Here is a 25,703-nt window from a genome sequence, read left to right as displayed (position 1 = left end):
CCCAAGTCCTAATAAAGCTTGTGTGGGGCTCATAAATCAAGTGCATGTCTGCCTAACAGATACATCCATCCATTTTCTTCCACTGGTCTCCAACCCAGGACCTGCCTGGGTTGGAGACCAGATACATGATGATTAAAACAATGTGTAATTAAAAAGAAATCTTGCTCGGTTCATCTCCAGTGCAGTCAATTAAATAAACCCATCTTGGCCAAGACATTAGGGGCATGTCTGAGTCATTTCAGCCCTGTCAACAAAAAAGAAAAGGCGAGAAAGAAAAGAAACTGCAAGACTTCAGCTGAAATACTAAAATGGCTTCTGGCATGGCTTCAGGGTCACGCAACAGCTGTGACAGCGACCTCCGAGGGAGTTTCATTTTGACCGAGAGGGTGGTCAAAGGCTATTCTAGCACAGCTGAAGCTTAACTATAAATCTCCTCAACATAAAAAACCACTGCAGCTTGGCCTTTCTTTACCCAAATCAATGGCATTTATCTGCTAGCAGCATATGACCAGCTACTTTCTGCATGTTAACCACGCTGATATTTACCTGATTGGATATATAATTATCACTCGTGTTAAGTCAGTGTCACTAGACTGGCTTTAACACTGACTGATAGCTCTGATTCTAAGAATAATATACAGCAGAAATGTAAGGAGCTGTAGGAGTCGAGATAATTACAGCTTAACACTGATAACATATTACAGTTTGATCCTCCTCCAGACACCTGCTGTCTATGAATTTATTCTTATACCTGTATAATTTCATCAGGGACCAGCTGAGAGTCACAGAAGGCAGCCCACCATGCTATCTATTGTGTTTTAAGCTAATATGCGAGGGATCAATTCATGATTCTGGCAGGCACTACCAATGCAATATTTCCAAACCAGCATTTTGAATTGGGTATAACAGGGTGGTTTTGCCACATTTCCATTGTCACTTTTGTGCATCACCCTGCCACAGCAATTTACATAGAAAGTATCACATATAAGTGAAATTAAGGTAAGGCTGAACTACTAAAAAAAAAAAAGTGCAAACAGCAAGTCCAGTGTGTTTGATTATACCTACACACTAAAATAATTGTGACAGGGACACTAAACAGGAAGAATAACAGTTACATACTGCTGTTTAAATCATAATTATATCTGCTACTGTAGAAAAGACTATGTGGGTATTAAATTTTTTTTAAAAAGAAAGAAAAAAAGTGGCTTGTTCTTACACAGCCCTGATATAAATAAACATGCAAAGTCATTGAGAATATTTGAACAGGATGTAGGTGAAGGTTAAACGTTGGTGTTAACCGCCATCTAGTGGTCAGCTTTTGCATTGCAAAAAGACAGAAATTGTAAGATAATGATTTTAAAACTGCTAAATTTGGAATTTTAAAAGAAGCATGTATTGATTCAGCAATGCCCATCACTCGGAACAGCTTTTTAATCAATCATGAGCTTAAGTATAAGCATATTGCATATTGCATCGGTGTGTGGTTCTCCAGCTGCACCACAGCACACAGAAAGGCACTCCAGAGGGTCATCAATATGGCCCAAAAAAATCATTGGACATCTTCTTCCCTCCCTGAAGGACCTGTACAGCACTCGCTGTCTCAAGAGGGCACGCAGCATTCTACGGGACGGTACACACCCAGGACACCGGGTGTTTAAGCTGCTGCCGTCCGGCAGGAGGTTCAGGCTGCTGAGGTCCCGGACAAATAGACTCAAGGACAGCTTTACAACAGGGCAACAGCCCTGATCAATGCAAATAGCTGACCTGATTGGCTACCTACCTGGACTTTTTTAGGGGGGAGGTAACAATGTTTAAAACAATAACAATAATAATATTTATATTTATAACAAGGTGCAATAATAACAGTGTGCAATACAAATACACTTCTTCTTCTTTTTTATTACTAAGTTATTATACTGTGTTGTGTTGTTTGTGTTGCGTTGTGATGTGTCATATCGTGTCGTGTTGTGTTATATGTAGTACCGACGTAGGACAGTTTTCCAATTTCATTGTACTACTGTACTATGTATGACTGTGCAATGACAATAAAGAGTTATCTTATCTTATCTTATCTTTTCTAAGTACTAATGCACAAACAATCATCTCAGGCATCAGTTTAAACGTAGCTGTAGGCTTCAGTGCAAAACGCACCACAAAATATGACATGTGATGTCAAGTGTGCCTGTTGCACAGCAGCATACTTGTCTTCCAGTTCATTTGTATGTTTTGTGTAATATTTATCTGACATTTAACATTTTACACTTCAATCGCCATTTGCTGACTAAAAAAAGGGTGAAAAGTCCCTGTGAGCTTAATCACCATTACATTTACAGAGAAGTGCTATACTACTGTGTTTATGTTTCAAGCACCTTATATATATATATACCTTATATATCACCTTTCAAGACAGAGTCACAATTGTTTTTTAAAAACAGCTACTGAGTCCGCAGGTCTTAGTGTTTGGGGGAGAGAGTTCCACAGTCTCGGGGCCACAGTGGCAAAAGCTCTGTCACCCTTAGTTCTCCTCTTATTTTTTATAGCAAGTAAGCCCTGATCAGATGACCTCAGGGACCTGCTGGGGACATCGGGCTGTAGCAGATCAAAGATGTAGGGTGGTGCCAGTCCGTGCACAGCTCTGTAAGTCAAGACCAGAATCTTAAAATGGACTCTACTGCATTAACTTGCATAACAATAGGTTAATGTAGTATTTTTTTCATGGAAAAGTAATATTTCAGTCAGGTAACTCTTTTGTAAAAAGAAAAGTGGAACAAACGAAACTGTTCCCTTTTTCTGTCACAGAAAACAAAGCATGCCTGTAGTGAGATCCTCGTTTGAAGGTTTTATTTACAGAACAATGATAATAATAACTTTATTTTTTAAAAGCAACTTTCAAAACAAAGTTACGCAGTACTTCACAGGATGAGACGGAAAACAAAATAAAACATTTCCGAAAGAGATAACAGGTGAAACAATATAAACTAGATCAATACTGCCGGCACACAAAGATAAAAGGAATACATTTAAAAAATCAATACACATGAAATTTGGGTAAAATTAAAAGTAACTATGAGAAAAATTGAATTAAAAATGATCGCTAGGAGAAGAAGAGAAAACTGCCATGAAGACATAACTGAAAGAGGAGGCACAGAAAAGGCCTGCTTATAAAGATATATTTTAAGAGAGATTTAAAAGATGATGATAATGAGCTCCCCACTCCGATGGCCTCAGGGAGATTGTTCAAACGAGTGAGTGTTCTCACAGAAAAAGCCCAATCATCCTCAGTTGTCAGTCACGGCTTTGAGATGGCCAGCAGAGCCTTGACTGAGGACCTAGGGTTGTGACCAGGGGCAGACGGTGACGCCCAAAGACAAATAAAATGTTGAGATCAATTCTAATAATAATAGGCAACCTATGAAGGGAAGCACGAGTTCTGCTGCTGAATTTTGGACCAGCTGCAGTTTGTGTAAACTTTGGCTATAACAATAGTCTAATAGGCTAACCCAGAGGAGATAAAAGTATGTAGTTAGAACCACCTCTATATCTCTTTTATTTAAAAGTGATCTGAGCTTACGGAGACTCCTAAGCTGCATAAATAAAACACGACTGGACACCTGAACTGACTGCTGGCTGCTTATTTAAGTTCATGTGTGGCACTAGGAGGTCAGGTCATGTTAGGTAATAATGGCCAACAGGCTCTATGTGTTTGTGAACTGCTGCTCAGAGCATCAAAACATAGATGACACTCGACTTTATAATGCAAAGTGTTTGTCATTATATAAATTTCCACTTTCAGAGCAGGAGGAAGTGGCTTTAAATAAGTACCGGCAGGCGCCTGAAGGTGGCAGTGTAGGGAGGGCGGAGATAGCTTGTGCTGCATGGACACAGTGGTGAACGCAGCGTAGTCTGCCAGCGAGGGTAGGTAGAGCTTAAAGGCGCTAAAATGTCAGGAAAGAGTTTTCGAGTCAGCGACGGGGACTGGATATGTCCGGATAAAAAGTACGTACTCCAACACAGTGAATAAATCACAGTTTTTCGGGCTCTGTGTAGCAATAGACTGGTGCTTAGTGTGCAGCTGTTAACAGCAAGGTTAGCAAGTGTAGGCCTTTTAGCATGTGACTCATGCTAACGTTCAGCAGCTCAATAAAATGGAGCACTTTCACTCACAATTTCGGCCTAGAACAGAACAGAATGAACACGGTTCAAGCTTACATGCTGGAGAATATCAATGCAAAGGGGGGGTATTGCGTGCTAGTTTCTCCTGGGCGCAGAAATGCTATTTAGCACGCTAGCCGTGGTTAGCTAACGTGGGTTGGGTTGAGTGTTTGCACTCGCTGCTGTTATGGGTGGTGTTTATGATGTTGTAGAGGCCAAGTGGTCATGAGTGAAGAGTCTTTATCCGGAGTCAGCAGTATCGTGTTTCCAGTGAACTCCGTTAAATGCGTACGGATACAGTTGCTGCATTTGTCGCGGCTCAGGTTTGTGGCAGAGGGTGTGTGAGGAAGGAGCACAGGCTAATGGAAAGATGAATAAACTGCACCAGCCTGCAGCATACTCACACATGTCAAAGCGAGTGAGGAACGAGCTCAAGCCTTACCTGCATATAACATTTTGCTTTTGCAGATGTGGAAATGTGAACTTTGCCAGAAGGACAAGTTGCAACAGATGTGGTAGAGGTGAGTCCCCCTTCTGTCTCTTATTGCTGTTATATAAAGCTTAAGAATGCAAATAATCTTTATCCTTTGCATAATCATTTAAAATAGGTTGGTTTAATTTACTTTATTTTTTTAATGCAGAAAAAACTACAGAAGCGAAGATGATGAAGGCGGGAGGGACGGAGATTGGAAAAACGCTCGCTGAAAAGAGTCGAGGCCTCTTCAGTGCGAATGACTGGCAATGCAAAACGTATGATATCATCACAAAAAACGTCTTGGCACCATGTCAGATAGGTGTCTTTGGTATTCGTGTTTTTCACTTGTACATTATAAAGTGCAAGAAATAAAGATTTCATAATTCGCGAGTGAGGCAGGGTCCAAATTACCAATCACTATTATTGCTGAAAATGTGCAAAAAGTTCTGATAAATAGCAGAAAAATATTTTTTCTCATTTATATTCATAACTTGTACCTCCAGCATCGGATGAAAGTTTGGTACTTTTTTAAAAAAATGTTAGAAAAGACTCAGTCTTCTTTGGCACTTTTGCATATACGCAAAAATCCCATGTACACTTTCCATAAATCTAAATTATTTAAGAAGAACTTACAATGAGTCGCATGTCGGATATAATAAAAGAGGAGTTTTTGTACAGGAGTCTGTGGTGTAACACATTTGCAAGAAATTTGACACTAGCAATTTGAATATGCAAAGTACCACTCAACATTTTATGGTTTGCATTGTTGCAGACAAATGAGAGCAACCACAGTTTGTAACACTGCAAGCTCCAGTTTACTTGGTTGACAAGCTACGGGCAATATGACACAGAAATATGAGATTTTCCACGTGTCACGCTCGAGTTAGAAGTTAACTTGCCTACCTTTGCTGTAAACTAGATGCTGTTTGTGGACACCTTCATCTGGGATATTGTTGTAACAAATAGTGTTGCTGATTTTGGGATATAATAGTACTCTAACCAGTATTTTCTCCACCTTCTTGTGTGTGTAAAGATGTGGAAATGTGAATTGGGCGAGACGGTCGGAGTGCAACATGTGCAACACCCCCAAATATGCCAAGCTTGAAGAAAGAACAGGTAACTCAATATATTCTGTAAATATTTTTTTTGTTTGTTACTTTGATCATCAGTTATTGATGGTTTTTTCTTATGTAATGCTTTCAGGTTACGGTGGAGGGTTCAATGAAAGAGAAAATGTGGAATATATCGAACGGGAGGAATCTGACGGTGAATATGATGAGGTAAGTGTTATCTGGTACCCGAAGATTGCTGCTCTGATGTTTGACAAGTGAAAGATTTTGGCTTCAGAGGAAGTCGACATTGGCAGTGTTCAGATTTATAGAGATGTGCTGTTTCTTATTCCACCAGTTTGGTAGGAAAAAGAAAAAATACCGTGGGAAGAGCAACAGCACGTCTTCCTCAAAAGAAAGTGAAAAGAAGGAAGTGCCAAAAGAGGAAGAGGAGGAGGAAGATGATGAAGAGGAGGATGAAGATGGTGACCTGTCCAAATACAAATTGGATGTAAGATTGATGATTGTAAATTAAAACAAAATGCTGGATTGTATAAAATGATTTTATTAAAAACAAAAAAGCACAACAACAAAAAAGCACTTCCTTTGCAGGATGATGAGGAGGAAGATGATGATGAAGATGGCGACCTGTCAAAGTACGACCTGATTGCCAGTGACGACGATGACGATAAGCCGGCTAAGAAAAAGGGCAGCCGCTCCGGTTCATCCCGCTCCTCCTCGCGCTCCTCCAGCTCCAGTTCACGGTCTAGGTCCAGGTAAAGGGTACAGGTCAAGGGTAACTCCGGGCAAAATGTCAGTATCGGCTCAATCTTCTTCTGCTTTACTGATCAACATCAATTAAATGTCCTGTTGTGCTCATTTGTTGTCCTCCCTCTTCTAAACCCTTACCTTGTATTCACTCATATGGGATCCGTGTGTGTAGGATATTGTTGTTTTTCCTGTTTTCATTACTTTAATTCCAGCCACCCTGTAGGTATATTGAATACTCGCCGATGCTTTGAGGCAGTTTTAGGTATTTCCTAAGAGTAGCTTGCTGTTAATTGTGCCTCCACATAACCACCGTGCATAGCTGACTTTGTGTTGAAAATATTGGAAAGGTTTTGTGTTTTTTGTCTTTCAGATCCCGCTCTAGAAGCTCATCCAGTTCCAGATCTGGATCTCGCTCCAGGTCCCGCTCCAGGTGAATGAGGTGACATGCACTCTCTCCCGTTAGGGAGTGTATGTGTGGGGCAGAAAGGTCCACAGCAGTCCTTTTACTTAGCTCTTACTTGGCAGAGATTTTTTTTCCCGAAATTATCTGCTGAGAGGGGAAAAAATTAAAAGTCAGGGTGGAAGTTTAATGTAGTAAATCGTTTTCAGTCACTTTATGTGGGCTTACATTTCAATTAGGCCTGAGAGTGCAATTAGCATTGAGTTTAGGCTTACTTTAGCTTGTACGTGTAAATAGAGATCTCGGGTCTTTATCAAGCATCTCTCGGGAGTTACTCCTGCTTTGGGACTATATTAAAAAGAAGCACATTTTTCTTTATTTACATTTAAAGTAATTCCAAGTACACTCAACCAATGAGACACAGCATCTTGAGTGAAATGTTCTCAGTACCAGTGATCCATAGCAAAGTGCTCCTAATCCCCTCCTTATCAGAGAAGCTTGATAGAGATACCCACATTGGCGAGACCCTGTTGTACCTTACTGACCTCACTGCTTGGTTTATTCCTCATAAAGATCCAGCTCCGGGTCTGGAAAGGGCTCCTCTCCCCGGAAGAGGTCCCGCTCCCCCTCCTCCTCACCTGAGAGGAGACAGAAGCGCAGTCGCTCCAGGTCATCATCTGGAGGGAGAAAACGGAGGCGTTCTAGATCGCGTTCGTCCGAAAGGTTTGGGTTTCTGTGGAATACCACAATGGCACTGATTGTTGTTAGCCATGTGTCGCCTGGCTTATGGGAATTCAGTTTTACAGAAATACGTTCACACTTTTGCCATGTTTATAACGCTTTTTTATTTATTCTGACCTTGTACTTGGTTATGCATAAACTGAGTGTTAATGGTAAAGCGTGCTAACCTGTTTGTTCTTCCCATGGTGTTTTGTTTGATTTCAGGCGGCGTGGCCACTCTTCGGGATCGTCCCATTCTGGCTCCAGTTCAAAAAAGAAATAACTTTATTACTGTCTTTAATACAAGAAAAGGAATCCTAGTGGAAGTGCATGTTGTGTTGCCAAAAAACAAAGACAAAAAAACCCAACCCTCCTTTCAGTATACTTTCATTAAAAGTCTTAAACCCCTCCCAGCGAAAGAGAGGCAGCAGCTCCTTTTTAAAACCACATTCATCCCGATATGTGACGAGTGTTTGTATAGGTTTCCAATAAACATAAATGTTTGGTCCTATATGAAAATTAAATATAGTGTCAAGAGGCTGTATTCCATTTTAAACCCACTTAATATCTTCATGGCAGTACACTTAGTTTCTGAAGAAATCGGAGCAAAATCTGTCCTTTTTTAATTTTGGGGCCCTAAGAGACACCAATGGTTTTTCTAACAACTAAATGGTTTGTTTTTTTAAGTAAGGGTGAAGTTCTTCAGCACCAATTTAGACTACTTGTGATTTAGTTATGAATTTTGGCCTGTTTGTTTGATTTTGATGATAAATGTCCTGTATTTTGTGTTTTCAAGGTAAGTATTTTACTTTTTGATAATGCTTGTTTTAAGTACGTTCTCAGTTTAGGTTTAATTTTTTTTTCCTTTTACGTAATTGTGGCATATTTGGACTCCATGCTACTGATTATTTCTTTAAATTTGAAACAAATTAATTCACTTTTTTTTCCTTTTTGCTCCAGATTAGTGCAGAAAAAGTAACATTTCTGGTAACATGGCAGAACAGTCTTTACTGATTAAAATACCTGAAATGTACTTGTGTAAATAAAATCCTGTCAACATTGCTTCCTGTTAATGCTGTGTTTAATATGAAGGTTTTGTTGAGGGGTTGGGGTTGTCAAGTCAAGCTGTCTTAATTCTAAACTTGAGTATTTGAGAAAATGTGTAGAAGTTCGTCAAGAGGGGAAATATACATGTTTTTGAAGTTGGGGTTGTATTTGGTCTGGTTCTGTTTTGTGTCGCCACTTTACAAAGCTCATCTTAACAGTAAGTGATCTTAACTTTTGTGATCTTCGGCATGTTTTCAAATATTAACACCAAATTTCATCCTAATCTACACTACTGTAAATGTAAACAATCTGCAATAACTTTTTCTGTACCGTTAATAAGGTCTTTCCACTGAACTGTTCTCAGTGTGGTCAACAGATGGCAGTTGTTGCCCAAGCTGGTAATCTGAGCTGAAGCAATGGCAGTGCTGCTTCATTAAAACTCGTTATAGCTCAAAGTTATACCCTTTAAATTAACGATCGCCTTGGAAGTGAAGCTGTTTGCCACTGTCATGGTCTGTGTTAATAAATTCCACAGATTTATCCAAGGGTGCAGGAGCGGGAAAACAAACCCACTGGTCTAGTTAACATTTATTGGCTTGACAGATTTTATTAAACGCGATAAACAACCGGAAAGGAGTTTGGGCTACATAGTCAACTTCTTTACGAAATGGCCATTTCCTTGCACAATTATTAAATTTTGCGAGATTCATACTAAAGAACCAAATGAACTATAACACGATAGTTCAAAGTAAATGGCTGAAGAAATGCAATATAAATAATAGGGTACTGACTACACAAAAAGCTCAGGTTTTAAAATCTTATGTTCAAAAAGGAGGTGAGAGGGATGTGGAGGGTAAAAGTGGTCCCAGTGGTAATTGGAGCACTCTGCAGTGACTCCCAAGCTAGGCGAGTGGCTCCAGCAGATCACAGGAACAACATCTGAGATCTCGGTCCAGAAGAGCAGAGTCCTGGGAACAGCAAAGATACTGCGCAGGATGCAAGCTCCCAGGCCTCTGGTAGAGGAGCTTGAAGGATAGACAGCCCACAAAGGTGAGAGAGGAAGCTGGGCGCTCAGGAGTTACAAAATCCAAATAAAACTGTAAAATCTGAATTGTGAGTATACTGAAATTCTATGTAATAGGCTGTTTATGTCACAATAAAATGGCTTTTTAAAATAAATTAACAAGTAAGATAAAATTGCTTAGTCTATTTTGAAATACAGTTTAGCAAAGTGTGAAGTCTCTTAGTATAGTCACATGATGGTGACAGTGCAGAGTTGATATCAATTGTTTTGATGGGGGAATAGATTATTCTACTGATAGAATATCTACTATCAAATGTGTTACAATGTAACACATTTGTAACACAAATGTGTTACATGTGTTACAATGTAACACATTTGTACCATTGTAACAAAGAACTCTTTACAATGTAACTGTTACATTGTAAAGAGTTCTTTTTGGAAGATTTTCACCCCTGGGGTGAAAAAATCCATATGTAAGTTAATAACAACATTTTGACTTACTAATTCCTCGTCACAAGAGTTTTGTATGCAACTTTCTTTATGTACATTATAATCAAAACAGTCCTTTCAGGTTAGACATGTTTAATGCCACAAACACTTTTTATCCAGATAAATAAAGGGCATATAAAAGTCAACTTGCCAAAAACTGATTGCAGCTTCTATCTTGTGACGTTATTTCTGCCTGAAAATGATTTGATATCATTCATGGGAGATAGGTTTGACAGATTGCAGTCCAACAACTCATTTACAACAGTTCAAATACCGGCAATCATTTGTTGGCAAATGCAGCAAACCACTTTTTGGCAGAGGATCACAACACCGGTATTTAAAATGCTGTAAATAACTTTCTGGCCTACAATATGGCAAACGTGGCTATCAGACATAGAAGCTCCAATCAGTTTTTGGCAAAGTGACTTGTATTTATCGAGGTAAAAGTTTTCATTGTCATTAAATATATTTTTCAAGAGTCTGGCCAACCTGGAAACAGAAAATGGCAATAAACATAACTTGTGTCTGAAAAGATATTTTAATTGGCTAAAAAGGATCGGATGGATAACGCGGGTACATTGTTATAACGTCTAGATACTTGTAAAATAGTTAATTTCTTTATCTTTGTTATAACCCCCTGTAAATCCTTTCGCCTGAAGCCTGTTTACCAATACAAGCAAACATGTAAAACCGCACAGAAACATCGATCGCTTTTTAGCAGAACACCGGAGGGTCGATGTCTGGTCCCTACTCACCGGTGCCCTTATTCCAGACACATAAGGACAGTGGTTATTACAGCACAGTGAGAATATGGGCTTCCTCCGGACCCGAAGTAGTCCCGCCTCCAGCGCCTAAAGGACACCTCGCGCTTTACGCATCGCATTCAGTTGGAGCACTTTGGAGCGCAAGATGATGGCAGACCGATACGCACAGGGTAACCGCTGTATATAAGTGTACACTTTTAGAAACAATAACTGGATTCAGCTTTGATTCTCTAGAGGGCTTGCACACCACCAGTGAAGAAGATATGCTGGACGCCAACGTCTCCAAGACACTGCGCCAAAACAATTGCACAAATAATTCCAGTTGTGGATACGCATCAGTTGGATTTCCTATAACTATGATGATCACCGGAATGGTGGGAAACTCGCTAGCTCTTATCCTGGTGTCCATCTCCTACAGAAAGAAGGAAAATAAAAGGAAAAGGTCCTTCTTGCTTTGCATTGGATCTCTGGCGCTGACAGACCTGTTTGGGCAGCTTTTGACAAGTCCAATTGTGATTTCAGTTTACCAATCTGGTAGGAATTTGAGTGACATCGACCAATCGGGCAAGTTATGCGCCTTTTTTGGCGTGTGCATGACAACTTTTGGCCTGTGCGCTCTCTTCATGGCGAGTGCCATGGCGATCGAAAGGGCCTTGGCTATAACTAACCCGCACTGGTACTCGAATCACATGAAGACAAGTGTGACAAAGCAGATTTTAGCTGTTATATGGGGTCTTGTTTTGCTGTTTGCTCTGCTGCCCGTAGCAGGGGTCGGGGAATACACGCAGCAGTGGCCGGGCACCTGGTGCTTCATCAGCACGGTTGATGCCGAAACCCCAGGGAATGGATTCTTCTCCACCACTTTTGCCATACTCGGGATCTCGGCTCTACTTATAACACTTTTCTGCAATGTGGTGACGATCCGGGGCGTAGTTACCCGGTGTAAAACAAAATCAGGCACTTCTCAGTCTTCAAAGCAGTGGGAACGGCTCACCACGGAGACCGTCATCCAGTTGTTAGGGATTATGTGCGTCCTGCTTATATGCTGGACTCCTCTGCTGGTATGTTTTTCACGTGCGACTGCAGGATATATATTTTCTTACAGTGTACTTGCGTAAGCATATTCTATAACAATGTGCTCTCATAGTTTCATATAGTTATGTCCCTTAAATTAATGTTAAAAATAAACACTGATTGGTTTTAACGTGTTTGTGTCAGTACTTGTCACAAACAGCTTTAAATCTTTATCCATCTTCTCACATAAATGATGTCATGCACGTTTTCTCTGAAAGGCTGCTGCCTTTTGCCATTAAGAGGTAATCCACTTAGGGGTCCTGTTTAGGGATCTGCATAGAGCGCAATGAGATCATGCATTGTCAGTCACATATTTAACAGTCCCAGTGAGATATTAATAGAAGGCACAGCTCTGTGATAGCAGAGACCAACCGTGAAAATCAGTTTTTGCTCGTTCCCCGACAGGACTGTTGTTAGAGTGTGTTTCCGTTATATGATTTAGTGAACGTAAAATATAGGCTTCTGTACGCAAAATCAGAAACTATTTTCCAACCAGCGATTGTTTCTTCAGTAAATTAAAGCTTTTGTTACTTAATGGCATGCTTTCTCCTCATTCTCTTAGTGTGAAAAAAAATAAAGTTCTGCCCAAACATCTTCCCCTCAGGTGCTGATGCTGAGGATGCTCTCCACCCAGGTCTTGTCCGATCAGTGTAATCCAAAGGGAGCATCAAACCGCACCTCCAATCAGGATTTCCATCTAGATTGTAACTTCTTTCTGACGGCGATACGCTTGGCCTCCCTCAACCAGATCCTGGACCCGTGGGTCTATCTGCTCCTCAGGGAGATCCTCCTGCGCAAGTTCTGCATCATGGCTAATGCTGTCTCCAACTGCTCTTCAGAGGATCAGAAAGAGACGCAGACAGCTCTTAACAAACAGAACCAAGAAACAAAACCTTCATAATGCCCTCCTCTAAAATGAATCCAGCCTTGCACAGTAATTCCTATCTTGTGAGCTTTCTATCAGGATAATGAAACAGGCAAAAGAGTGGGAATGGATTTCTACCCATGAAAGGATATTGTGCAGCAGGAGCAAGTGCAGCCTCAGTTGCACTGATAATGAAATGAAAAATATCTTCTGAGCATTCGTTTTGCATATAACACACTCCATTCAAAGCCACCTAACCAGCATGCGGACGCATGAGCGTGTCATCTCATGCAACATCTGCTGTGCAGTTACCAGGAACTCTATTGTCACCCGTTTTCTTTTTTAAAAACAAACTCAATATTTCAGTATTGGGGCATTCAAACTGACTCACACGGAAGTGCTGAATCTCATGCTCACTGCTTTCTGTAACTTGAAGCCATAAGCTAACTAAAAGACAAATGTTTCTTGTGAATGTCTGTGAGTGAAGGTACTGTAACTTGCTTAAATTAGGTTGTGCATATCTTTAGCATCTCTTACATGAAATGTAACCACTTGATTTAAAACTCAAAGGAGCAACTAAAGGAAAATTCCAAACTGGAGGCAGTTGTAAATAACATTATTTATTAGTCTCTATGATATTTGCTGTTTCTGTGCTGAATGCCAATAATGCTACCTGCCTGGCATCTGTTGTATAGACTATACCTTGTAAAGTTTATTGTATAGTTAAGCTGTACACGGTGTTCCTAGGGGAACAGCTGGGACTACGAAAATGTGAAGTTTTAAAGTTTTCCTCTCCTGTATATGAAATGCACACGGAGACAGTTTGTAATTGTCGGCAACCATCCTTTTAAAATATGTTGAAGGCAAGTCATATGAAACGAATGCCCACATCTGGAGGCATTTCACTGGATTAAAGGGTTTTAATGACCTGCGAGAACACAAGGTGTAACGACGAATGTGCCTAAGTTCACCAGCCAAACCTGTTTGGACAAAAAAGAAAAGATTGGTATAGATTTTAACCAGTTACATCAATGAAAGTATAGACTGGTGATCATAATCAAGGACAGTGGTGCAATGAACACAGTCAATGTCAAAATGTCCAAAACACCACAAAGTGTAACAAACTCATAAACAGTTTATTTGAAGCTGCTTGTACATCAGTCGATAATGATGTGAGTCGGTCACATTAATGCACCTTTGCTGCTGCTTGTGAAGTTTTGCTGCAGGCGCATGATTTCGACATGTTTTTAGCCTTGTGATATATGCCTCTCATTCACTGGTGGTTTTCTGGGATATTGTGGACAGCCCCATTTGTATTCCACCATTGTTTCTTAGTACCCGCTATATTTTGTCATTACAGCCTCAATCCTGCCCCTAAATAGGTATTAATTATTAATTCCTTTTAATGTGTATAGTGCAGTTTTCCCCTAAGGTCTCAGATGAAGTCAATGTCATTTCTAATGAGGTGGTTTGCTTCTAGTGCCACCAGAATAAATGTTGATGCTGCTGTTAGAAAACTACGGGCATGGCGGTGCAATTATCTTACGCCACCATATTTATGTTATTTTTTGTACTTGTTTTTGTATATATTTTTAATGTTTGACAACCTCGAGGGCCGACTCATTTGCTGTCATGGTAACCTTCAGGTTACGGGGCAAATTCTTGTCACAACTCTGCCTTCTCAGCATATCAGCCAACAAGATTAGTCTGATGTACTCTCATCTCTGCCATGTCTGGTTTTGCCTTTGCCTTTCAGCTGTGAGAATGCTCACGGGCTCTGTGGTAATGATCCGATCGGAAATTGTTGTCTGTAAAAAGCCATGTGAAAAATGAGCTTTTTCTCTTTGCTCGTATCCGTTCATCTGAGACAGAATTTATCTTGTGTCGGCTGTGAAGGCTGAGTGCCTTACACTCAAAGGATTAACCTCGTTTGTTGTGTGAAAAAGGTGTTACGGGAAACAAAACCTCTTTCAGGAGAGTGTTACACAGAGAGTGTTATTACACAGACACAAGCAGGTTTTATTTTAACGAAGACTTCACAAACTGAGAAAGTATTAGTCGCAACAAGTGCCCTCATTATGCCTTAGTTGATATTCATTTGAAACACTCATCGCTGTGGTTTCATTCATGCACTTATACAGTGAATGAAGCTATTTACAAGTTGCTCTGGAATAAACTGACTCATTTAGCAACTACTTAAATCTACATCTTGTAATTGTGCCAGGCTTCTATCCAGGACGCTTCAGGCTCTACATGCAAAATAATCACACAAAGGAAAATAGCGTAGAGCTGACAGGCTGCACATGCTGTCAAGAATTTATCAGGGTATTAAATTTGCACCCCCACAACATAAAACAAAATGTAATAATAATAATTTATTTAAACACAATTTTCTCCCGACCTAATGGGCCCAGTAAAAGCCTAAGCAATATTTACAAGGAGTGCTCTCTGGCTTTCTGGATGGTAGCTGTGTCCTATGAAATATGAATGTTCATTAGTTTCCAGGATGGTACAAAGTAATATGAGGTCTCCAAGATCTAATATTTGAAGCCAATAACAGCAAATGTTTGGATTTATAAAGAGGTGTGCATATTAAGACGAACCCACTACCAATGCTATTAAAACCAGGGATTAAGGACTATTGAATTTAGTTTTAATCATTTACTTAAACTGCATTCATCTGTGTCGTTTTGAGCACACGGTGTAACCGCCACTAGCATCAAAGGGAAGCTATGGTTACGCGGTGACTTAAAAAAAAAAAAGAGAGAAACCTGCAGAACACAGCGATGCCAGCGACCCCACTTAGCCGAGTCGATAAAGCTTGGAAGTGATTTACTGATTGCGACTCGAGCTTTATGTCTATGTCTGTGATTTCAAGATAAGAAGAGGCTGTCTCTAAAATCGTTTGCTTGATTGACATTTTGCACTTAAACTTGCTGGGAATTGCAATGTTTCTTTGGAAATCATTAAGGATCACTTTTTATCATTGTGGTAATCATTTTCTTTCCCCTCCTTTCGGAAACAAATATAAATCTCCTCGACAATCACGTTTAGTCATCCTGTAAAAGTCAACTGGGTTTTTTATTTTTCCATGTTGGACTTGGATAAGACTTTCTTGATTTTCTTGTTTTTGTTTGTATGAAGAAATGGCAGATTTTATGTAAAGATGTAAAGAGCAGGTCACTGGTGACGTAAATTACTTACTGTTAAAAGGGAAGAAACAAGAGGTACGTGAGGAAAATGTTCCTCGAGTCTTTTAAACCGAGCACACAGTGGTGTCGTGTGTGTGCACAGTTCAATAGAAAGAGGTCAGGCCCACCAGCCAGGTTTCTCTAAGGAATGTAAATAAATACCCGATGTCCGTTAAAGGTACACGTCCTCATATTTTCTTCCCATGCTGCTGCTTTTGAATGTTATATGAGAACTCTGTGCGCTCTCACTGAAGTTTCACTAAATTCTTACAAACTCTGGGACCCGATTCTCAGACGAGGGCTATCTGCAAACCTTCACACAGCGACGTCGGCAGTGCTCTTGTGATTTTCATCCTCGGGTCAGGTGAGGAATGCTGTGACCTCTACAGCTTTGTGATTTTGTTGTTTTTTTCTATCAAAGATAAAGTTATGTAACAATATGTACTTGATTTGTATCAGTTCAGCTTTTAATGCACTTTCAAATCATTCTGTTTCACTGCTTCTGGCTGAATATAATTGTGTTATTGACATTATTTTTTTTGGCTGTCTAATAAGCATATTTCGATTTTAAATAAGTCATTCATTGTCACACCAATTAAAGCAGCCTGTGAAATGTGAAGTGGTAATAAACTGCAGTTAGTCTGAGCCAAACACAACTTTTTTTTTTTTAAACTGAGGAACCGGGCATTCTGGTACCCACTGGAAAAAGCCTGACAACGGATCTTTGCTGCGTTTGCTTTCACCCTTTATCACACATGAACTGTGCTTTGAATTTTAGAATTTCACCCCTTGTTTATGAAATCAATCAAGAAACAATGAAACTGTTAACATTCTTTACATGAAAAAGACAAAAGACATGAACTATTTTAAACGTCACGCGTGGACTCGTAACTATTTTACATCTCGGCCTGCTGAGATTTTGTTGGAGTTATGAGAACGATGATTTGAGAGTAAGATGATTGTTGCTTGACGGTGAATGTTTTGGACATTGTAAATCTTTTGAACGCTGTTAACAACTCTAAAGCATGTGTATGCTTCTTGCGCTTCTTGAACTTGTGCAATGTGTTTCCAATGGACCAATAAAAAGAACAATGCTGCACTAAACACTGTACTGATCATTCATTGCATAAAAGGGTTTTAATTCACATGTTTGCATTGTTTGAGGTACATGAAAAGTGCTTACCCTCCTTCCTGACTTCTTAGTGTTTTGCATATTTTTCCCTTACATATTTCAGTTCGTCAGACAAACAAAAATAACCCAAGTAAATACAAAATGCCATTTTTAAGTGATAATTTCATTTAATAAGGGGGTTTGGATGGATGGATGGATTATAGCTCTAGCTTCAGTAACTTAGACTGCTTGTAATGAGGTTATGAGAGGACACTGTCTAGGCTACAATTAGTAAAACACATCACAAGTCTGATCTGTTGCATAAATACTTGGGTTGTTTCAAGGTGTAAAAATAACCCAAAGGCCAAGTTGTCAAGAGATGCACAGAAAAAGAGCCTGGAGTTTCTGTTTGATATGCCATAAATATAAGCTATGAGACCTTTTTTATCGCCTCACATTTATATTAGAGGCCACTAGGACTGGGTAGGTGGCGGGTGGGGGTGCTAGAAAACAGTTATGAAGCTATTTCAAAGAGCACATCAAACAGTCAACCAGGAAGTCACAAAAGAATCCAGAACGATATTCAAAAAACTACAGGCCGCGGTTAAGATCTGAGTTCATGATTCAACAATAACAAAGAGATTAAACAAAAATGGCATCCATGGAAGATTTCCAAGGGGAAAAACACTTTTGACCAAAAAGAATACAAAGGCTCGTCTCACATTTGCCAAAAAAAAATAAATTATATATATATATATATATATATATATAATTATCTTACACAATAATTTTATTGTGTAAGAAAAAAAGAATGCAGGATGCCTTATTTCTGGAAGCCACACAACACTATTGCTGGTATCTGAGAAAAGCACTGGGTCACTAAGAGCCTGCTCTCATCGCTAAGTACTTGCACTAGAACTAAACGCAAGCTATCTGTGTAACTATAAATACACCAATATATGTCAAACGTGGTCTGACTTTCTCAGTAGCTTTTACATGACCTTAATAGATCTATGTTCTGTTAATGAGTCATTCCTGACACTTTAGCTTTCCAAAACTTGTCCTGTCATGACATCAAGCTCTCCTCATTCTCAAGTTTTTTGTCACGACTCCCATCAAGTGACTGAAAAGGTGATTTATCTGAGCCACTCAGTCTGACCCTCATGTTTTAAAGCTCACTGCAAGAACAGCCTTCTGTCTTTCTGCTTCCCGTACTCCCCGTCTCCTCCTTAATGTCCTAAGAGTCTTGTCCAAAGTTACTTCAGCCATCGTCTAACTCAGCTCCATTAACCTCCTCTGGACTCGATGAACGGACACAGACAGAGTGAAAAAAGAGGACAGGAGCTTAGACTATAATCACTATACTTTGTTGATCAAAAGTGTACATCAGAGTTCTTCATTGAGAAGGGGACATTATGACCGAGGCACAATTTATAAACTGTTAAAAAGCTCCTGAAAAGCTGGTATGTTTGCTTCATTTTTGTTGCAGTTATCATGCGGAAAAGTGCTGTTTGCACTGTTTTATTTCATATCTGCTACACTGAGTGTGTACTGCTTATCTACCCTGTTTGTTTGCAGTGCTGTAGCTGGTGTCAGTCCCCAGCCACGAGAGTGGTCGAGTTTACTTTGTGGTAATATCCTTTCAGTTCTTTCCTGGGTGTGTAAAATATGTTTATTCTGTGTGTAGTTTTGGTAGCATACTTTCAGCACCATGCTGAATTATGTGCCGTAGCTCCCACATTAAAATACTTCTACCCTTAACCTCTTTTATAGATTTGATCGCGGTGACCCTAATTATTTATGACTGCCTTTTTATCAGTGTTTGCTTTATTACTGAACTTAACCTGCAAGGTTATTCTGGTGTGGACAAAAGCATTTCAGATTAATATGAAACCCTAATATAGTAAAATGCTTACTTAGATGGTGCTAATGTAAAAATAATAGGCAGGTTATGCAGTTAGTGGGGTTAGGTTAATTGGTGATTCTAAATTGCCTATAAGTGTGAAAGTGAGTGCCTCAAGCTATTGTCCAATATCCCTTATAAATGCAGACCTCAAAATAATCTGCAAAGCTCTCTCAAAAAGATTAGATTCATCCTCTTGATTCATCCTGACCAAACTGGTTTCATAAAAGGTAGGCACTCAACAACAAACGCACGTAGATCACTTAATTTAATAGACTACTCATACAGTAAAAACATTGAATTCCTGAAGGTCACCAGACAGGGATGCCCACTCTCCCCTTCACTGTTTGCTATTTTTATCAAACCACTAGCAGGAGCATTTAGACAGGCTACAACAATTAAGGGCATAAAATGTAAGAACGTAGAACATAAAATTAGTCTCTATGCGGATGATGTGTTGCTTTTTCTCCAAAAATCACAAACCAACCTTTCTGAGGTAATTACTCTAATAAACTGGTTTTCAAGAGTTTCAGATTATTCAATTAACTGGTCAAAATCTACAGTTCTTCCAATTAACTGCTCCTTCCATAATTCTTCTTCTGCCCCACTACAATCTGGAAATATTAAATATTTAGGTATTAATGTCTCTCCTAATCTTTTAGACTTAACTAAATTAAACCACCTGAGAATGGTGGCCTCTGAATCTCATCTCTGCTTTTTGCGGATGATGTGGTTCTGTTGGCTTCATCAGGTGGGGGCCTCCAGCTCGCACTGGAACGGTTCGCAGCCGAGTGTGAAGCAGCGGGAATGAGGATCAGCACCTCCAAATCTGAGGCCATGGTTCTCAGCCGGAAAACCCCAGGGAGGGGCATCTTGCTCCCCCTTCTTTTCCTCCCCATCCCCAGCTGCCTCCCTCTTCCCGCTCTAACACACAGACCCACACAAGTGGGGCCTTGGGGTGCGGGTGTGTCACCAGGGTGCAGGGGAGGCATTCCTTGAGGGTGGGCACGTTAACGGTGTCCAGTGGACAGTCTGTGTATTAAACCCCACCTCTGGCGCCGGTGCCCACCTCTCAATTTTAAATCCATGTAGACATTGAGGGTTCTCGGGAGGGGCCTGCTCTCTGGCAGCAGCACCATGCTCTCCCGTGTTTTAAATGGGACCTGGGCCTCTGGATGTCTGGAGCCTGGATCTCCTCCATGCCTGCTTCATGCCCTGGGGGACAGGGCTATGGCTCTCTACATCCTCTAGCAGACCATTACATAGGGAAACCTTTTGAATACAAGCGCGCTGATACACACAGGTGTGCACACGGGTGCAGTGTTGGGGAGTAACGGAATACATGTACCGCCGTTATGTATTTAAAATACAAAATATGAGTAACTGTATTCCGTTATAGTTACCGTTTAAAAAGGTGGTATTTAGAATACAGTTACTTTGTTGAAATAAATGGATTACACGGCGGTACTTCCCTGTTTCATATTGTGGCGGGTCAGGACTGTTTGGGTTTTGCGTGACAGCTACGTTCTGTTGTTCCAGGCGGCAGCGTTACGGTTGCCATGGTTACAGGGTGACGCTCTCTCTCTGCGTGTTTCCTGGGTGAGAGAGGCCTTTTTGTTGTTGTTGTGCTAAGCTAATAGGCAGAATGCTACAGGTATAGCTCTAAAGAATGTAGCATCATAGGCAGTGTAGTCCGTGCTGCAGGGAGAATGGACTGCCATACCCGTTATGTGTCTGTGAGCGAGGGAGGGAGAAAAAGGAAAAGTAGGAGCTGTCATCAAGCAAAAACGGGAGCTGGAAGCATGTAAATATAATAATAACCACTGCAGCCAAGAAGAGAGCCTGACGAGCCCAGTTGTAAGTAAGCTATTAAGACTCGACTGTACACCGTGTTCGTGTTTTCCTCCAAAAACAATAAGTTCCGTTGGAGCAGCCTTTCAACGCCTCTCTCTGTCTCTCGCTAGCAAAGTTGACCCAGACAACAAAGTAAAGCTAGTTTTCAGCTACGAGCCCGACACAGAACCCACCGTATTAGCCAGAGGTCCCTTTACTACGGTTCGGAGCCGCGGACCTTCAGTAACAGTAATAAATCACAGCAATAGTACATTCATGTAGTTGTAAACAGCATGATAATATATTAAGTAATCCAAAGTATTCAGAATACATAACTCTCATTGAGTAACGTAACGGAATACGTTACAGAATACATTTTGGGGCATGTATTCTGTATTCTGTAATGGAATACATTTTAAAAGTAACCTTCCCAACACTGCACAGGTGTTCACTGTTCATAGACATAAACTACACCTTTATTGGCTGCTATTTCCAAGCACATTGTGCGCTGTCTGTCCTGCTTGCTACACAACAACATTCAATATTTAGTATTTACTGCTGTTTACACTTAGCTAGATTAACGTGATGGTGTTGTGTTTAGTATGTTGCTATGTTTTTTTTGCTTGTTTTCTCTTCTTTTTCTCTCAACAGGTGATCCAGGACATTTTTTTTCTCTTCTTTCTCTTTTTAAGTGCCCTTTCTCACTGTCCCTCTTCCCTTCAGTTTTTCTTTTCCTTCCTCTTTCTTTCTCCCTTTCCTATCCCTCAGTCATGTCTGTCCCGTCTGTAATAACTGAAAATAAAATAAAATAAATACTAACAACAAAGGTTGATCAAATGGACCAATACGGCAAGGCTGTGATGATCCATTTGGCAAAGTAAATCCATTGGGTATCCTTGTTGGTCTTCAGACAACAATTCTGATGGCTAAAGAACCAAATGGCACAAGCAAAAAAAAGAAAGAAAAAAAAAGAAAGTGAGTGCGAATGGTTGTCTGTCTATGTGTTAGCCCTGCGACAGACTGGTAACCTGTCCAGTGTGCGAACGTGATAAGGATAAGCAGAGGAGGATGGATGGATGGATGGACGGGTGGATGGACGAATGGATGGTCGGATAGACGCACGGATGGATGATGGATGGATGAATGGATTGATCATTCGATGGATGGATGGATGGATGGATGGATGGATGGAAGGTCGGACGGACGGACGGATGGATGATGGATGGATGGATGGATGGAAGGTCGGACGGACGGATGGATGATGGATGGATGGATGGATGGAAGGTCGGACGGACGGATGGATGATGGATGGATGGATGGATGGATGGATCATTCGATGGATGGATGATGGAAGGATTGATGGATGGATGAACGGATGGATGGATGGATGGATGGAAGGTCGGACGGACGGATGGATGATGGATGGATGGATGGATGGAAGGTCGGACGGACGGATGGATGATGGATGGATGGATGGATCATTCGATGGATGGATGATGGAAGGATTGATGGATGGATGAACGGATGGATGGATGGATGGATGGAAGGTTGGACGGACAGATGGATGGATGATGGATGGATGGATCATTCGATGGATGGATGATGGAAGGATTGATGGATGGATGAATGGATGGAATATACTGTAACTCTAGCTTCAGTAACTTAGACTGCTTGTAATGAGGTTATGAGAGGACACTGTCTAGGCTACAATTAGTAAAACACATCACAAGTCTGATCTGTAGCACTTGGGTTGTTTCAAGGTGTAAAAATAACCCAAAGGCCAAGTTGTCAAGAGGTGCACAGAAAAAGAGCCCGGAGTTTCCGTTCGATATGCCTGCCATAAATATAAGCTACAAAACCTTTTCATCACCTCACATTGACATTAGTGGCGTCTGGGACTATTTTAGAGGTTGAAATTCAATCAGTCATGAATTATGTAAATCAATCTGATATGCATGGTGTATATTTCTATTATTGCTGAGTAAGAAGACTTACTGCATTTAATGGATTCTAGTGGTCTTATCCGCCCATTATTCATCTCTGTTAAGCTCAATACAGAGAGTATAATAGGATTTTTATGAGGGAGACACATAAAAGATAACACTAGTGTCACACTGGTGTGTGTGATATGAATTTTATACACACACTGCTCAAAAAACTCAAAGGAAAACATTTTAGTCAGAGTATAGCATAAAGTCAGTCAGACTTGTGGAATATTGATCTGCTCAGTTAAGTATTAGAGGAGAGTTGTTAATCAGTGCTTTGGTGTTATAATAACAGATGCACTAGAGAGGGCAACAATGAGACAACCACCGAAACAGGAATGGTGTTACAGGTGCACTTTTTTTCCCACCTCATCTTTTCTGACGATTTTTTCACCAGTTTTGAACTGGTCGGTGTCATTACTGATAGCAACTCCTCTAGGATGGCACATCAATATGTGCCATTGTCAGACGGTTTGCAGTGTCTCCCACACAGTCTCAAGATCGTGAAGGAGATTCCAGGAGACAGGCAGTTATTACCGGAGAGCTCGACAGGCCCTCAGAAGGTCCTTAAGGTGTGAAACAGCTGTGTACTGCCTTTTGTTACTGGAGAAGGTTTTTAACTGAGAGCCATGCTAGGCTCAGAGAGACTCTGCTGACCGTCTGTCCCGCGGTCATGCAGGGACTCCATCAAGCTTGGTTGTCTGTTCTTTGTGTTTTTTGATTAAAGAATGTTAGCTACCGCTCACCGCTCGTCTGCAGGCTTTATTTAAATGGAAAACTTCCACAACAAAATGGCGACGAGGATGGGATGGTCCGTGTGGTCGCTGAACAACGGTTTCGTGGACGGGCTGATCACCCCTAGGGGAAAAGGTACCTTTGTCCTACCAGCTGTTGAAGCGAAGGAAATGGAGGAGTCACAGAACCGTGTGTTTCAGTCACCACCAAGACCATCAACTTTGAGGGGACTCCTGCAGATGGGTGAGTTGTAGCTAACTTTGTGTACAGTCATGAGGAGTTTTTTGTCTGGCCGAGCCGTGAAGTGCTTGGGTTGGAGTCCCCAGGCTTGTGTTCGGTTCCGGTGTTGTGCAAAGAAAAGCAAAAAGAAAAGGAAGAAAGGCAAAAAAAAAGCTTTTTGCTAAAAAAAAGAAAAGAGATTTAGAGCAGAAGTTGTTTGCACTGCATTTTAAAATGAAAACATATTGCATTTATTTACAATTAAAGACACACAGAGCAGATAGTGTGTTACTGTTTTACATCCACAGACACACAAGAAAAGAAGCAGGCAACATGAGGTCAAGTTATGGCAATTTTATTTGTGTATTTCAGTACATGTATTTAGATTAGAGTTTTTAAAAAACAAACAAACGTCCCAAGAAGAAGGATGGGGTGAAAGAAAGGTGGAGAGAGGGGGAAGGAGGAAGAAACTATTGATCTCCTCAAACTTGATGCTGCTGGGTCAGTTCTTTCTCAGCAGTCTGCTCCAGAATCCCCTCCTGTCCCCGGCTTTCTTTTCTTTTTCTTTTGCCTTCAGTTCGTTTAAGGTTTTGTTGAGCTGCTCCTCTGCCTCTTTAAATTTTTCTCTCAGCTGCTGTTTGGCCAGTTTCACTTTCTGTTTGAGGAGCTCTTTAGCTTCCATTTTGTGCTTTCGTATTTCTTTAAGTGCGTCTTTGCAGTCTTTCTTGGTCACTGCAGAGCCGGTCATTTCTTTCTTGAATACCTTCACCTCAATTTTCTCTTCTGCAAGTTCTTCTTGCACTTTCATCAGTTCCTTCTTCATGTTTTGAGTGTAACTCTTTGTATCTTCCATTTCTTTCTTTGCTTCCTGTATTTTAATTTTCTCTTCCTCCAACACTTTTTGAGCTTCCAACAATTCTTTCTTCAGATTTTCAATCTCATCTTCTGCCTCATGTTTACGTTTTTTCTCCTCTTCAAGTTGTTGCTTTACATGCAGTAATTCCTTCCTTAGTATTTCAGCTTCAGCCATTACATTTGCAGCTTCTTGTGTTGCCAACTGCATTTTCCTTTTTTCCTCTTCAAAAGCTTCCTGCACCTCCTGTAATTCCTGTATCACATTTCCTGCCTCCTTCTTTGCAGTTTGATATTTATTTCTGGCTTCTTGTGCTGTGGTTTTCTCTTCCTCCAATGCTTTTTGAGCTTCCAACAGTTCTTTCTTCATGTTTTCATTCTCGTTTTCTGCCTGTTGTTTTCCCATTTTCTCTCCTTTAAGTTTGAGACCCACATGCAGTAATTCCTGCAATACTACTTCAGTTTCAAACTTGGAATTTTTAGCTTCTCCTCTTGATTTTTCTGCCTCTTCTTTTAATTTGACATTTTCAGCCTGTATCATTTGAAATTCCTCTTGCAGGTTAATCAGCTGTACTGTATTGTATGGTGAAGCACTCGCCGGTCCTCTTCTCGTTCTCCCTTGATTCATTTTGGCCTTTTAAACAAAGGAACCGACGTATTGTAGAGGAGTGAAGTGAAGTTTTCGATGTTTTCTTCGTCAACTGTCGTTTGTCCTGCACAGAGATGCTGCTGTAGATGTGTCTCTAGCTGTGTCTGGATACACTGAAAAATGCTGTAACTAAGTGCTTGTGTTGCACAGTTCTACTAAACATTCCATTTCATGCATGCTCCGCCCACATGGTCAGGAATGTCAGGTGCTGCATCACCAAATGCTGCCCCCGTTGCCTAGCAATAACAGCTGTTTACTTTTTGGGGTCTGGTTCATTATTTAATAAAGAAAACATGTCCAAGTATTGGGTGCTGAGGCTCAGCGCATATTCTAGCCTGCTGTGTGGGTGGGCAGCTAGAAATCACTGGTGGGCAACATGAGTGAGGAGAAAACTG

The 25,703-nt window shown here is 40.6% G+C and overlaps 3 protein-coding genes across 4 annotated transcripts; 2 read left to right on the top strand and 1 right to left on the bottom strand.

The window, feature by feature from the left end:
- The first annotated feature begins 3,856 nt into the window (after positions 1-3,856).
- zranb2 (zinc finger, RAN-binding domain containing 2) lies at positions 3,857-8,407 on the top strand. Of its 2 annotated transcripts, XM_006791956.2 has the most exons (10): positions 3,857-3,996; positions 4,621-4,673; positions 4,794-4,902; positions 5,661-5,743; positions 5,831-5,907; positions 6,035-6,187; positions 6,289-6,452; positions 6,818-6,877; positions 7,421-7,570; positions 7,793-8,407. In XM_006791956.2, the coding sequence occupies exons 1-10, from the start codon at positions 3,941-3,943 to the stop codon at positions 7,848-7,850; spliced, it is 963 nt and encodes a 320-aa protein (XP_006792019.2). In that variant the 5' UTR covers positions 3,857-3,940; the 3' UTR covers positions 7,851-8,407. The 2 variants fall into 2 exon arrangements, with proteins under 2 accessions (XP_006792019.2, XP_087708931.1); XM_087852805.1 differs by having other exon boundaries at positions 7,421-8,407.
- Positions 8,408-11,025: 2,618 nt separating this feature from the next.
- ptger3 (prostaglandin E receptor 3 (subtype EP3)) lies at positions 11,026-13,797 on the top strand. Its single transcript, XM_006791958.3, has 2 exons — positions 11,026-11,952; positions 12,570-13,797. Exons 1-2 carry the CDS (start codon positions 11,155-11,157, stop codon positions 12,864-12,866), a joined length of 1,095 nt encoding a protein of 364 aa, XP_006792021.2. The 5' UTR covers positions 11,026-11,154; the 3' UTR covers positions 12,867-13,797.
- A 10,355-nt stretch (positions 13,798-24,152) lies between these two features.
- On the bottom strand, positions 24,153-25,455 carry LOC148098636 (uncharacterized). Its single transcript, XM_087852405.1, has one exon. It carries the CDS (start codon positions 25,285-25,287, stop codon positions 24,310-24,312), a length of 978 nt encoding a protein of 325 aa, XP_087708531.1. The 5' UTR covers positions 25,288-25,455; the 3' UTR covers positions 24,153-24,309.
- Between the last annotated feature and the right edge of the window lie 248 nt (positions 25,456-25,703).

This window comes from Neolamprologus brichardi, chromosome 15 (assembly GCF_056152115.1).
Source record: "Neolamprologus brichardi isolate AB-2024 chromosome 15, ASM5615211v1, whole genome shotgun sequence".
NCBI classification, from domain to species: Eukaryota; Metazoa; Chordata; class Actinopteri; order Cichliformes; family Cichlidae; genus Neolamprologus; species Neolamprologus brichardi.
The sequence above is the reverse complement of the archived record's forward strand: the minus strand, read 5'-3'. Positions and strand labels throughout refer to the sequence as shown.